Here is a 14,500-nt window from a genome sequence, read left to right on the forward strand (position 1 = left end):
GGCGCGGCGCTCTTTTAAGTCCTTCCCCCCCACGGGGAGGTTATTTGCATGAGTGGGCGGGGCCAGTGGGAGTGAGGGGGGCGGGGCCTGCTGCTTCCTTCGGACCGCAGCTGGAGCAGATCTCTGCACCTGGAGGGGGCTTCCTCCCTTCCCCCGTCTTGCATTTTGCAGGCACTTTTTTCCCGGCGGCGGATTGCGGGAGAAAACGACGCGTGGAAGCTTGTGCGGTAATCACTTTCTCTCCGGAGAGGGGATGGGGGAGGGGAGGGGAGGCTTTGCAGTTTTGTGTCCACCCCCCCTTCCCTCCCTCCGCCAGCATCCTTCTTCCCCCCACCCCCAAGCTGACCAAGAAGGTGTGGGAAGCCACCCCATCCCCCCCTAGAAGAATGAAAAGGGAAAGTGAAGGAGGGAACCTGAGTCCCGGCTGGGTATCTCACTTGGGGGGCTGAGCTGAATCTCGTTTTCCCTTCCTTCTCTCTCTTTTTTTTTTTAAAGTAATGTTGGGAATCCCAAACTCAGGAGGCAACTGGATTTTCTTCTTTTTTTTTTTAAGAAGTTTTTTATTTTGTTATTTTTTTTACAAATATATCAATGCCTGGCATCTGGGTGTCATACATCCTAATACACATAAAACTAGTAGAATTAATCATGGTTATTACATTGAATCAACTTCTATATTTCTAATAATAATACACACTTATATTAAGTTGCAATCTACCATTCTCCAATTATTCCACGTTATAAGGGAGCCTTGGTGGAGCAGCGGACTAACGCGCTGTTAACTAACACCAGCTGCCTGCAATTACTGCAAGTTCAAATCTCACCAGGCTCAAGGTTGACTCAGCCTTCGATCCTTCCGAGGTGGGTCAAATGAGGACCCGGATTGTGGGGGCAATAAACTGACTTTGTATTAAAAAAAAGAACACCGCTTGGGGGGGCCGAAAGCCCTACTAAGCAGGTATATACAAAAGTATGAAGGCTATTGCTTAACGTATTGTAAGCCACCCTGAGTCTCCGGAGAAGGGCGGCATATAAATCGAACCAATAAATAAATAAATAAATAAACTCCCAGAATTCCCTCGCTAGCACCCTGGCCGGGGAGGCACAGAGGCCTCCCCATACTGCTGTGGAATTTACACCTACCTAATTTGTTTCTTTAAGTAGGCTTCTTTGGAGAAGTAAGGGTGTGTCCCACCAGTGGGCAGATCATGGCCCAACTGCCGGTGAAAAAACGGCGCCCTCCGCGGGTTAAGCCGGGTCAACCAGCTAACTCCGAGTACCCGGTGCGTTTCCCCGAAGTGGTGGTCGGCCTGGTTGAGAAGAGGATGGGCACCAGCCGGAAAACGTTCCTCACCTCCTTGGCTCGCAGTAGAGGCTTCTGTGTAGATGATCCCTGCAGGTAAGTGTCCCTGTGGGAGTGGGCTGAAGGACCAGGAGGAGTGTAAATAAATAAATAAATAATAAATAAATAAATAAATAATAAATAAACAAACAAACAAACTCTTCTTAGCACGGTACAAGATAAACACGTTCCAGCCTCAACTTTTTCCTTTTACACATTAATATATAACTAGCCGTTCCTATAACACCAAATCTTTCTAATCAACAAAACCAAGTTCAAAGTTTCATTTTTTTTTTCTTCGTCAGCACAAATTCCAGAAATGATATCCAGATAAGAACATCGTCAGAGGCTTTTTTTTCTTTTAAAAGCATTTTTTTCTACAACCTCTTCGGCCGAAGAGGTTGTTTAAAAAATGCTTTTAAAAGCCTCTGACAATCAGGCAACTCAGCTGGGATCGTCAGAGGCTTTTAAAAGCATTTTCTTACAACCTCTTCGGCTGAAGATCATCAGAGGCTCTTTTTTTTTTTTTACTTTTGAAAGCATTTTTTCGGCCGAAGAGGTTGTAGAAAAAATGCTTTTAAAAGCCTCTGACGATCCCAGCTGAACCGCGCGATCATCAGAGGCTCTTTTTTTTTTTCTTTTAAAAGCATTTTTTCGGCTGAAGACGTAGAAAAAATGCTTTAAAAAGTAAAAAAAAAAAAGCCTCTGATGAGCGCGTGGCTCAGCTGGGCATGGGGGGAGACGCAGGGATTTTTGCTACCGGTTCTCCGAACCACCCACCACCATCGCTACCAATTTGGGTGATCCATTCCGAACTGGGAACATTTCCCCCCTGAACCATTCCTGCTTTATCTTCCTTGCTCTTGGAATAGTATGTATTTCTATTTGCACCTAAGTAATCTGACTCCCCCATCTTTGAAGCCAAGAGATCTGACCCCATCTAAGCCTCAACCTGTGATTGACTCAGCTCCATAAATCTTTGCTTTTTGGTCCTAGTGAGACAGTGACTCACATTGTGTCCGAAGGCAATTCTGGAGACGAGGTGGTTGAGTGGCTGAAGAAGAACGGGAGGCCGCCTGCCGAAGCTGCAGGAGATGGGCCAGCTCTGCTGGACCTCAGCTGGTTCACCGAGAGCATGGGTGCCGGGCGGCCCGTTGAGATTGAACCCAGGCACCGTCTGAAGGTAGGGAAGCATCCTTACAGGTGGCACTTTGAGGTTGTCTTTTACGAGCAAGGCTGTAGCTTTTCACCTGTATGCCTTTTCCCCTGGCTCTGCTCAACCGGAGGCCTTCAGGGATGGGCCAAGCCGCCTTTGGTATTGACCTCAAAGGAAACCATCCCTGAATTCAAGAAAAAATAGCGAGAAAAACTTATTGGTCGTCCTGGCTGAAGATTTATTTCATTTGACTCGGTATTCTGTGTGAACCAGCCATTGTGATGAGTAAAGTATGACTTAGTGTACACTGTGTGTACTAATACTATGTCTTAAGCAACACAGCCTGGTGTTTTAAACCAGCCATGATTGGTTGGTCTTAAGTCTTCCTCCCTCCTTCACTCACTCTTTCCTACCTTCTTTCTATTCTCCTTTCCTTTCCTTTCCTTTCCTTTCCTTTCTCTCCCCTCCCCCTCCCCTCCCTCTCTTCCTTCTTTCTCTCCCTTCCCTATCTCTTTCCTTCCTTCCTTCCTTCTCTTTCTCTCTCTCTCCTTCCTTCCTTCCATCTCCCTTCCTTCCTTCCTTCCTTTCTTCCTCCCTCCCTCTCCGTCCCTTCCTTCTTTCTCTCCCTTCTCTTTCTCTCTCTCTCCTTCCTTCTTTCTCTCCTTTCTCTTTCTCTCTCTCTCCCTTCCTTCCTTCCCTCCCTCCCTCCCTCTCACTCCCTTCCTTCTTTCTCTCCCTTCTTTTTCTCTCTCTCTCCTTTCTTCTTTCTCTTCCTTCTCTTTCTCTCTCCCCTTCCTTCCTTCCCTAGCTCCCTCCCTCCCTCTCCCTCCCTTCCTTCTTTCTCTCCCTTCTCTTTCTCTCTCCTTCCTTCTTTCTCTCCCTTCTCTTTCTCTCTCTCCTTCCTTCCTTCCTTCCCTCCCTCCCTCCCTTCTTTCTCTCTCTCCCTATCTCTCTCCTTCCTTCCTTCCTTCTTTCTCTCCCTTCTCTCTCTCTCTCTCCCTTCCTTCCTTCCTATGGTTTCTGAGACTTTGCTGGAATGTGAATCAGAGCAAAAGCTTGCCGGTTTATTATGGCTTTGCTTTCATTGAAGGATGACTTGGACACTTCTGAAGCATCTCACCTGTTCCCTTTTGTCCAGGTGGCCACTCCTGCAGAGCCACTAGAAGAAAAGGGCCAGGTGGCTCCCTACATCTGCCAGAGACGGACTCCCTTGCTGCACCACAACTCCACACTCACGGTAACGTGACTTCATCTAGACCAGCCAACCTCAACAACTTAGAGAGGGTGTTGGACTTCAGTCCCCAGAATTCCCTAGCTCAGCAAGTTGCCGATGTGGAGAATAGGATCCCCATTCCCAGCCACAAAATATAAACCATGTTGGGGATAGAGACTGAGCCGGGTTTAAGATAGTTTGTTGCCTGAATCCTGGCGCTTTCCACCTTCTATGGAACATGTGGTACAGTCCTCACTGCAGTGCACCTGGAAGAGGCTGAACTAGATTTTTACACGTAGTGTCAACTCGCAAAGCATTCCTGGCCTACTCTCGAGTTGTCATAGGCCAGGGGGGAATGGTAAACCAGCGAAATTGCACAATAGCCAAAGACAGATGCACATTCCACACATCTCTCTCTCAAGGCTGTATCCCAGGGTTACCTGCAGCAGCCGGAGGGGAGTGACCTCTACAACTCTGAAAATTGCTTCGTTGGTGAATGCGATTGATGACACACCCTGGGGGGAGGGGGGATACAGGGTCATGATTGGGGCATAAATTACATAGGGTCAGAGCTGGGTTCACTTGGGAACCTGCCGACATGAAGCTCCTAATAAATAACTGGATTTCTTTTGAAGCTTGGCTCGAGGCTCATGATTTAATTAGGGCATCCGTGGGAACCGTGACATAAAGTACATTCAGATAGGAGAGATAGACACTGATATTCTGGGCCAGGCTAAGCTCAAAAGAAGCCTCAGATTTCCTATGCTTGTTTCTTTTTTTTCCTTTTTTTTTGTAGTTCTTTTTACAGATAGTTCTCAACTTACAACCATCCGTTTAGTGACCATTTGGAGTTACGATGGCGCTGAAAAAAGAGACTTATAATCGTTTTTCACACTTTTAACTGTCGCGGCACCCCCAAGGTCTTGTGATCAAAATTCAGACGCTTGGCAGCTGACTCGTATTTACGACGGTTGCATTGCCCCGGGGTCCTTTGATCCCTTTTTGCGACCGTTCGACAAGCAAAAAAAGTCAATGGGGAAAATCGGATTCAATTAATAAATGTGTTACTACCTTAACACCTGCAGTGATTCACTTAACAACGGTGGCAAGGAAGGGCGTCAAACGGGGCAAAATTCGACTAGCAAATGTCTCGCTTAGCAACAGAAATGTTATGCTCCGTTGTGGTCGTAAATTGTGGAATACCTGTATTCCCCTTTCCATTTCAGTCTTTTTTAAGGGGTTACCTTAAATTTCAGCTACAGGGAGCAGCTGGATCAGAGATGGTATCCAGCAGGTTCTGACCAGTTCTGCAGAACTGGTAGCGGAAATTTTGAGTAGTTCGGAGAACTGGTAAATACCACCTCTGACTGGCCCCGCCCCCATCTATCCTCTGCCTCCCGAGTCCCAGCTGATTGGGAGGAAATGGAGATTTTGCAGTAACCTTCCCCTGCCACGCCCACCAAGCCGCGTCATGCCCACCAAGCCACGCCCACAGAACCGGTAGTAAAAAAAATGTAAATCCCACCACAGAGCTGGATGGTGGAGAGGTCTCAGCGTTATTGTCTGCCTTTTCCTAGGATGCCCTCGAAATAATGGCGGAAGAGGCGAAATTCAGTGGCAGTGAAGTCCGCAGCTTGGCCTTTTCCCGGGCGGCTTCGGTGTTGAAGGCCCTGCCCTGGAAGGTCGAACGGATCCAGCAGCTCCACACCGTGCCCTGCATCGGAGAGCATTCGCGGAGAATCCTCCAGGTAGAGGAATCCTCACGTCATCTTCTCCCATTCGAGCATCGTGACCTTCCTGCTCGTTTCGCATTCTGATGTCCCTTGTTTTTCATCTTGATTGGCATTTCACCCTTTCCTTTAAAATGTTTCTCCTCTGCCGCCTCCTCCTATTACTACTTTTGCTTCCTCCTCTACTTATCCTCCTCCTTCCTCCTCCTTTTTCCTCTTCTTCCACTTCCTCTTCTTCTTCCTCTTCTACTTCTTCTTCCTCTGCTTATTCTTCCTTTTCTTCCTCCTCTTCTTCCTCTTCCTCTTCCTCTTTTTATGCTTATGCTTTTTCTTCCTCCTCCTCCTCTTCCTCGTAAAACAGGACGTAACTCACTCAACAATGGTCTTGTTTAATAATGGAAATTTTAGACTCTATGATGGTTGAAGACCAGCTGTATTTCATACCTTCTCCAAGGTCACCTCCTCTTCTTCTTCTCCTTCTCCTTCTCCTTCTCCTTCTCCTTCTCCTTCTTCTTCTTCTTCCTCCTCCTCCTCTTCTTCTTCTTTTCTTCTTCTTCCTCCTCTTCTTCTTCTTCTTCTTCTTCTTCTTCTTCCTCCTCCTCCTCCTCCTCCTCCTCCTCCTCCTCCTCCTCCTCCTCCTCCTCCTCCTCTTCTTCTTCTTCTTCTTCTTCTTCTTCTTCTTCTTCTTCTTCTTCTTCTTCTTCTTCTTCTTCTTCTTCTTCCTACTCCTCCTCCTCCTCCTCTTCCTCCTCTTCTTCTTCTTCTTCTTCCTCTTCTTATGCTTATTCTTCCTCTTCCTCTTAATTCACTTAACAGCTGTGTTACTAACCTAATAACTGCAGTGATTCACTTAACAGCTGTAGCAAGAAAGTCATAAAAGGGGGCCATACTCATTTGACAACTATCTCACTTAGCAACGGAAATGCCGGACTCAATTGTCAAGGACTACCTGTATTGTTTGTGTCCTCCAGGAAATGCTGGAAGATGGGATGTCTGCAGAGGTGGAGAAAGTCAGACAATCGGAGAGATACCGGACGATGAAGGTGCAGAGGCCCTGTTTGGCCAATGGCTGTTGTTGGAATTGGGGGAGCACACTGCATGGAATTGGGGGTGTGGCTTTTTATGCATCACTATTGTCAGAGATTCACTCCCTGAATCCTGGGTGCACTGCTGGTTTCAGGAGAATTTAGCTTCCTTAAGTTTTGGAGTGCCGTTGCAAGTTTCTAGTCCTCAGTGTACTCTAGGGTCAAGATATGTGCTGAAATTTCAATCCCCGAGTAAAAAAAAAACCCGATTCCCACTGAATATTTTATATTCAGATCGATAGCTCAGGAAACTTACTTCTACATCTAGCGAAATCTCCCCAAAATTATACAAAGTACATGGGAGCAAAGGTTTACCCACCTTCCGACTTGAGAAGGGCCCTGTCCCTGAATTTTATTTTTGTGAAAATTATTTCAGGAGTTTTAAATAACTTTTCCTTGGATTCAGCTTACTGCTATAAGCCACTTGGGCAGCCTAGAGATGTTAATTGGAGCCTGCGGATTATCGTTTATTGGGGGTTTTTATATATATAAAGTGAGATGTGATATGTTTCTTGCTCCATTCTTGGTCTGTTACATGGTTTGAATTACCGGCCTTTGGCTTACCCAGACAGGGAAGGTGTTTTAAGGAATTTCTTTTTTTCTCCATAGCTTTTCACAAAGATCTTTGGAATTGGGGTAAAGATAGCCAGCCACTGGTACCAGGAAGGGCTCCGGACCCTCGCGGACTTACAGCTGCACCAGATAAAACTGAACAAAGAACAACAAGCAGGTGGGTAATTCAGGCAAAAGAGAAGTAATTTTTATTTAGTTTACCGTATTTTGTAAGTGTAAGACGCACCTTTTTCCCCCAAAAAAGAGGGTGAAAATCTGGGTGCGTCTTATACTCCAAATGTAGCCCTTCCCAGCTTCTCAAACGGAGGTTTCAGAGGCTGAAAAAAGCATCAGCAACGAAGCTTCAGAAAAAAAGCCTCCAAACAGAGCTTCAGAGGCTTTTTTTCTGAAGCTGTTTCAGAGGCTTTCAGAGGCAGGAAAAAAAGGGGGGAAAAGCAAAGCACAGAGCTCACAACCAAGGAACCTGTTGCTAAAATTCACCCTGGGAACAGTTGATTGGGGGTGTTCCGGGAGACAGATCCACCTGCCAATCAGCTTTTTTCTTATTTTCCTCCCCAAAAACTAAACTATATCTTATACTCCGGTGCGTCTTATACTCCAAAAAATACGGTATTTCAAGGCTGCTGCTGCTGCTGCTTCTTCTTCTTCTTCTTCTTCTTCTTCTTCTTCTTCTTCTTCTTCTTCTTCTTCTTCTTCTTCTTCTTCTTCTTCTTCTTCTTCTTCTTCTTCTTCTTCTTCTTCTTCTTCTTCTTCCTTCCTCCTCCCTCCTCCTCCCCTCCTTTCTCCTCTTCTCTTCTTCTTCTTCTCCTTCTCTCCTTTTCTCTGCAGGACTTCTTCATTACGAAGACCTCAATACCCCCGTGGAGCTCTGGGAAGCCGAGGCCATCAGCCAGGTAGTACGCCAGGTGATTGAGCAGATTTTGCCTGGAGCGACAGTCACGCTGACCGGAGGATTTAGGAGGTGAATAGATTTTGTAGGATTCGTTGTTTAGTTTTGAAATAAACAATCGTCCCCAGCCAAAACTCCCGAGAGAAAACAAAGGTAATTTTATTTACTACTTTGCAAAGAGGGTGCAAATTTGCAGTTGCAAATTTACCTCCCACCTTTTCCTCCTTGACTTATTATTACTAATTGTTGTTGTTAGTTGCGAAATTGTGTCCAACCCATCGCGACCCCATGGACAATGTTCCTCCAGGCCTTCCTGTCCTCTACCATCCTCTGGAGTCCATTTAAGCTCACGCCGACTGCTTCGGTGACTCCATCCAGCCACCTCGTTCTCTGCCGTCCCCTTCTTCTTTTGCCCTCCATCTTTCCCAGCATTAGGCTCTTCCTTCCAGGGAGTCCTTCCTTCTCATTAGGTGGCCAAAGTATTTGAGTTTCCTCTTCAGGATCTGGCCTTCTAAAGAGCAGTCGGGGTTGATCTCCTCTAGGACTGACCGGTTGGATGGCCTTGCAGTCCAAGGGACTCGCAGGAGTCTTCTCCGGCACCAGAGTTCAAAGAGTACTACTAACAATTAGTAATAATTTGATTATAATGTTTTTGTCTGAATCCAGACAATGGGGGTTGATGCAGCCACCTTTAGCACTGTTAACAATGTTAAATGCCAAAAAAAACCAAACTTGGCCAGAAATTTGTTGCGACCGTCTGTCTTTCCCCCCCAACAGAGGGAAGCCGTGTGGCCACGATGTGGACCTGCTCATCTCCCATCCTTCTGAAGGTGAAGAAATGGGACTCTTGCCCAAAGTCATCAGTATCCTGGATAGGCAGGTAGGCCAAGGGTTGAACGTAAAACGGGAGGGGAAGATCTGGCCAAACAGGCAGATCTGAACACGAGTGGAAGCAGCAAACGTAGGTTTGGTTAAAAACTTGCACTGAAGTCACAGATCTGCAGGGTAGGACTTGCCAACAGATACAGAACTGGAAGGGGTCCCGTAGGTCATCTAGTCCAACCCCGCCCCGCCCAAAACAGACCCTACGCCATTTCCGACAGATAGCAGTCCCGTCTCTTCTTCAAAGCCTCCAGTGATGAAGCTCCCACAACTTCCAAAGACAACTTCTGTTCCATGGGTTGATTGTTCTCACTGTCAGAAAATTTCTTCTATTTCCAGGTTGAATCTCTCCTTGATCTGTTTCCATCCATTATTCCTTGTCTGGCCTTTGGGTGTTTTAGAAAATAACTTGACCCCCTTCCTCCTCTCTGTGGCAGCCCCTCAAATATTGGAAGACTGCTATCGTGTCTCCCCTGGTCCTTCTCTTCACTAGACTAGCCATGCCCAGTTCCTGCAACCGTTCATTGTATGCTTTAACCTCCAGGCCTTTGATCATCTTAGATAGAGTCAGATTAACAGAGTTGGAAGGGACCTTGTAGGTCATCTAGTCCAACCCCCCACCCAAGCAGGAGACCCTACACCATTTCCGACAGATAGCAGTCCAATCTCTTCTTGAAAGTCTCAAGTGATAAAGCTCCCATGACTTCCGAAGGCAACGTCTGTTCCATGGGTTGATTGTTCTCATTATCAGAAAAATTCTCCTTATTTCCAGGTTGAATCTCTCTTTGTTCAGTTTCCATCCATTATTCCTTATCTGGCCTTCAGGTGCTTTGGAAAACAGCTTCAAGGAAAGATTAACCTCTATAGGTATAGTCCTCAATGTACGACCACAATTGAGCCCAATAGTTATGTTGCTAAGTGAGGCTTTTGTTAAGGGAGATTTGCCCCATTTTACGACCTTTCTTGCCACAGGTGTTGACTGAATCACTGCGCTTTTTAAATTACTCACACGGTCGTAAGTGAATCTGGCTTCCCGGTTGACTTTGTTTGTCCGAAAGTCGCAAAAGGGGATCATTATGTGACCCAGGCAGTGGTGGGTTGCTCCTGGTTCGCACCGGTTTGCAAGAACCGGTAGTAAGAAATTTTTAGTAGTTCGGAGAACCGGTAATAACATTGGCTGGCCGCGCCCCCGAACCGGTCCCCGGCTCGGTTGCCGCTCACTTACCCCGCCCACCTCATCAGAGGCTTTTTTTTTTTTACTTTTAAAAGCATTTTTTCTACAACCTCTTCAGCCGAAAAAATGCTTTTAAAAGTAAAAAAAAAAAGCCTCTGACGATCGGGCAACTCAGCTGGGATCGTCAGAGGCTTTTAAAAGCATTTTTTCTACAGCCTCTTCGGCCGAAGAGGCTGTAGAAAAAATGTTTTTAAAAGGCTCTGACGATCCCAGCTGAGTTGCCCGATCGTCAGAGGCTTTTAAAAGCATTTTTTTCTACAGCCTCTTAAGGTTGTAGAAAAAATGCTTTTAAAAGTAAAAAAAAAAAAAAGGCCATGCCCACCCAGTCACATTACCCCCAAGCCACGCCCACAAAATAAGCCATGCCCACAGAACCGGTAGTAAAAAAAATTAGAACCCACCCCTGAACCCAGGGACACTGCACCCATCGTAACTATAATCTGTCGTAAATCCCTCCCAGTTGCCAAGTGCCCAAATTTTGGACATGTGACCATGGGGATGCCACAGCAGTCGTGAGTGTGTGAAAACTGGTCATGAGTCTATTTTGTTCCTTGCCGTTGTAACTTCGAACGGTCACTAAACGAACGGTCCTAAATCGAGGACTACCTGTAACCTGTGGGCGTGATTATCGTCTTTGGGATGCTCTCTTCTCAGGGCTTCTTGCTGTATCACAGTTTCCACCGAAGCAGCTTCCTCTCCCTCGAAGACGAAGAGCTGTGGGTTAGCGGCGGTTCGAGCACCATGGACCACTTCGAACGCTGCCTCTCCATCTTCCATCTCGGGGACCCTGCTGGAAGCCGTCCAGGTGCCGCTGGGGTTCAGAAGTTTGGCACCTCGGTGGGGTCTGGCACGTCGTCCTGTCCCCGGAAAGCTGTGCGGGTGGATTTGGTTGTGACGCCCTCCAGCCAGTTCCCGTTTGCTTTGCTCGGCTGGACCGGCTCACGGGTGAGTTCCACGTGGGTTGGGTCCTGGGTTTGAACTTGGGGTGGTTTCGTGTTCATTTGGGCGTGATCTTGGGGGAAAGGTTGGTGGCAGAAGGTTCCTAAGGAGCTTTTCAGGCAGGTATTTGGGATGTCAAGTTAAGTAGGAGTCCAGGGCCTATCTATCTATCTATCTATCCATCCATCCATCCATCCATCCATCCATCCATCCATCCATCCACTTATCTTCCTTCCTCCCTCCCTCCCTCCCTCCCTACATACATACATACATACATACCTATCCATCAACTTATCTACCTACATATCTACATACATACCTATCCATCCGTCCGTCCATCCATTTATCTTATCTTATCTTATCTTATCTTATCATCTCTGTGTGTGTATCTCTATCTATTTATAGTTGTGCCTATATATTGATTAAATTGTCTGTCTGTTTCTCTGTCTTATCTCTCTCTCTCATCTATCTCTACCTATCTAATATCTAATCAACTATTATCTATCTATCTATCCATCCATCCATCCACTTATCTTCCTTCCTTCCTTCCTACCTACCTACCCATCCCCTTATCTACATACATATCTATCCATTCATCCATCCATCCATCCATCCACCTACCATCCATCTATCTTATCTTATCTTATCTTATCTTATCTTATCTCTCTCTCTCTGCATCTATTTATATCTGTCTGTCTGTATATCTAATTAACTATTGTCTGTCTGTCTGCCTGCCTGCCTGCCTGTCTATCTATCTATCTATCTATCTCCATCCAGCCATCCAGCCATCCATCATGTAGTTAAACTATGCAGGTATTTGGGATGTCAAATTGACTAGGACTCCAAATTTGGGGGCAGTCTCTCTGTCTCTCTCTCTTTCTCTCTGTCTTCTCTTTCTCTTTCTTTTCCTCCATCCCATCCAGAATTTCCAACAGGTGTTGTTGTTTTTTTTTTTGTTTGTTTTGGAGTTTACCCGGAGATGCTAGGACGGTGCTCCTGCAGGCAAAGAGTTCGTTTTAACCTTTACACGCCAATCCTTCTGCAATCCTTGTGAGGGAAGGTCAAGTCCCTTCAACTGCAGAGTGGAAGAACGATTCATCCAGGCTTTCTTCTCGAAGGCGTCCCTAAGGATCAGAGCTTAGAGTACCAAATATTGGGACTGAAATAGGAACCCTCTGGGCCTCCATTGTTATTGAATTCTTGGCCAGGATCTCTTTGAAACGTTCGGCTTTCTTCTTTCTGGAATGTTTGTACGAAGGATTAAGAGTCGATTCTATTTTATAAGCCTGTAATAGAATCTCCCGTCCTTTGCTTGTTTGCTTTCTGAGATATTTCCTTTCCTTTTGTCAAATTCAACACAATCTCCTACAGAAGACTGAAGACTTGACAGATTTCAGAAGACTGAAATCAAATTCAAAACGGATAAGTTAAAGAACTAAGGTGGATTTTTTTTAAAAAAAAAAAGACATTTAATTCAGATAACTGTAAAAAAAATTCCACCTAAGGCTGTTCTCATTTGTTCCAGATTGCATGGAATGATGGATTGAAATTACAAGAAGGCAAAAGAGTTCTTCTAATTCTTTAATTACCTGGTTATCACCTTGTTAGTTTTCAAAGCTGCCTTACGTAGAGACTTGAAGTACTTGTTTGTGGCATTATTCCTGCTCACTAGCAATCGGAATGGACCTCTAATTTGGGATGTTCAGTAGTCTGGCATTCCTAGAAATGCCAAATTCATTCCCCAGCCTGATTCAAAGTTTGGGAGGGAGCAGGTAACAACCTGTTTCTCTACTTCTGGTGGGCCCAGAAGGCCCAAAAATCAAGCTATGTGTGCCGGAGCTGAGCTCACGTGCCCACTGATATGGCTACGCGTGCCACGAATTAGGGAGCAAAGCCTATCTATCTATCTATCTATCTATCTATCTATCTATCTATCTATCTATCCATTTCTCTCTATCTATCCTCTATCTGTCTATCCTATATCCTCTATCCTCTATCTGTCCATCTATCTATCCATCCATCCATCTATCTATCTCACATTCGGAGGAGCCTTTATTAATAAATGGAATTCCTTTGGCGCTTCACTCGGGACTAAGTTCTTTCATTTCCTTCCCTTTTCCTTCCCAGAATTTTGAACGAGACCTCCGCCGTTTCTCTAAGCGGGAGAAGAAGATGACTCTCAACAGCCATGGCCTCTATCACCTGGAGCAGGTAAGGGGTCCCTGGAACAAGAATCTCAGGAAGGAAGGACTTTGGATTTGGCACCCTTAGATAATAGACGTTTTTCTTTTCGTTCAAAGGTTCAGGGCACATGGTGTCATTAGAAGAGATAGTGAGACCTGGATACAAATTCTGGTGTAAAAATGCCAAGAAAATCTTGCACTTAGATGGTATTAATTTATGTATGTCTGTGTGTGTAGAGATAGACAGACGGACGGACGGACGGATGGATAGACAGATGGACAGATGGACGGATAGAGGATAGATGGATAGAGGATAGAGGATAGACAGAGGATAGAGGATATATATAGAGAGAGATGGATAGATAGATAGATAGATAGATAGATAGATAGATAGATAGATAGGCTTTGCTCCCCAATTTGTGGCACGCGTAGCCATATCAGTGGGCACGCGAGCTCAGCTCTGGCACACGTAGCTTGATTTTTGGGCCTTCTGGGCCCACCAGAAGTAGAGAAACAGGTTGTTTCCTGCCTCCGGAGGGCCTCGGGGTGGGTGGGTGGGGAAGGCCCGTTTTTCTCTCTTACCTGGCTCCAGAGCCTTTCTAGGAGTCTGGGGAGGGCAAAAACAGCCTTCCCCACCCCCCTGGAGGCCCTCCGGAGGCCAGAAATGGCCCATTTGCCAACTTCTGGTAGAACCAGGATGCCCAGGATGTCAAAAAAAAAAAAAAAAAGAAAAGAAAAAAAAGAAGAGGTTTTCAATGATCGATTAATGTATATGTATTCCTTTCTTTTTTTGCCCGTCCTTCAGAAAATTTTCCTGCCTGCTGCCTCCGAGGAAGAGATTTTCCAGCATCTAGGACTAGAGTATATATTGCCTGAAGAGAGAAATGCTTGAGCCACTGTTGTGCAAAGTCCTATTTTCACCCTACGGAATTCACAAATGAATGAGAATCACCCAGGTTAACATTTCATATAACTTTCACTCGTGTGTGTGTGTGTGTGTGATACATAATTTATCTCTTTCTCAATGAAACTTTAGAAAATACATCACTTTTTTTCATACTAAGCTGGTTTTTGTTTTGATTTATTTTCCCCCTTAACAGATGGTCCTTGACTTACAATCAGAATTGGGACCAGAATTTCTGTTGCCGGGCAGTGTGGTTGTTAAGTGAATCGCGGCCAATTTTATGACCTTTTCACCATGGTTGTTAAGGAATCGCTGCAATTGTTAAGTAAATCCAGCTTGCCCCGTGGACTTTGCTGGTTGGAAGCTAGCT

General features: G+C 45.7%; 1 protein-coding gene across 2 annotated transcripts in view; it reads left to right on the top strand.

The window, feature by feature from the left end:
• The first annotated feature begins 73 nt into the window (after positions 1-73).
• POLM (DNA polymerase mu) overlaps positions 74-14,500 on the top strand; it is a 29,811-nt gene continuing 15,384 nt past the window's right edge. Inside the window, exons 1-12 of one of the 2 annotated variants that reach the window (XM_060683527.2) lie at positions 74-227; positions 1,165-1,399; positions 2,339-2,525; positions 3,637-3,735; positions 5,289-5,459; positions 6,413-6,484; positions 7,136-7,256; positions 7,928-8,060; positions 8,766-8,868; positions 10,759-11,049; positions 13,171-13,254; positions 14,032-14,289. In XM_060683527.2, coding sequence (XP_060539510.2) covers positions 1,209-1,399; positions 2,339-2,525; positions 3,637-3,735; positions 5,289-5,459; positions 6,413-6,484; positions 7,136-7,256; positions 7,928-8,060; positions 8,766-8,868; positions 10,759-11,049; positions 13,171-13,254; positions 14,032-14,118 — 1,539 coding nt within the window. In that variant the 5' untranslated portion in view covers positions 74-227; positions 1,165-1,208 and the 3' untranslated portion in view covers positions 14,119-14,289. Of the gene's footprint in view, positions 228-1,164; positions 1,400-2,338; positions 2,526-3,636; positions 3,736-5,288; positions 5,460-6,412; positions 6,485-7,135; positions 7,257-7,927; positions 8,061-8,765; positions 8,869-10,758; positions 11,050-13,170; positions 13,255-14,031; positions 14,290-14,500 lie in introns of those variants that run through there. The other variant, XM_087875806.1, reaches the window with a different exon arrangement.

The sequence above is a fragment of the Pantherophis guttatus genome, chromosome 9 (assembly GCF_059756535.1).
Source record: "Pantherophis guttatus breed Tessera chromosome 9, ASM5975653v1, whole genome shotgun sequence".
Classification (NCBI taxonomy): domain Eukaryota; kingdom Metazoa; phylum Chordata; class Lepidosauria; order Squamata; family Colubridae; genus Pantherophis; species Pantherophis guttatus.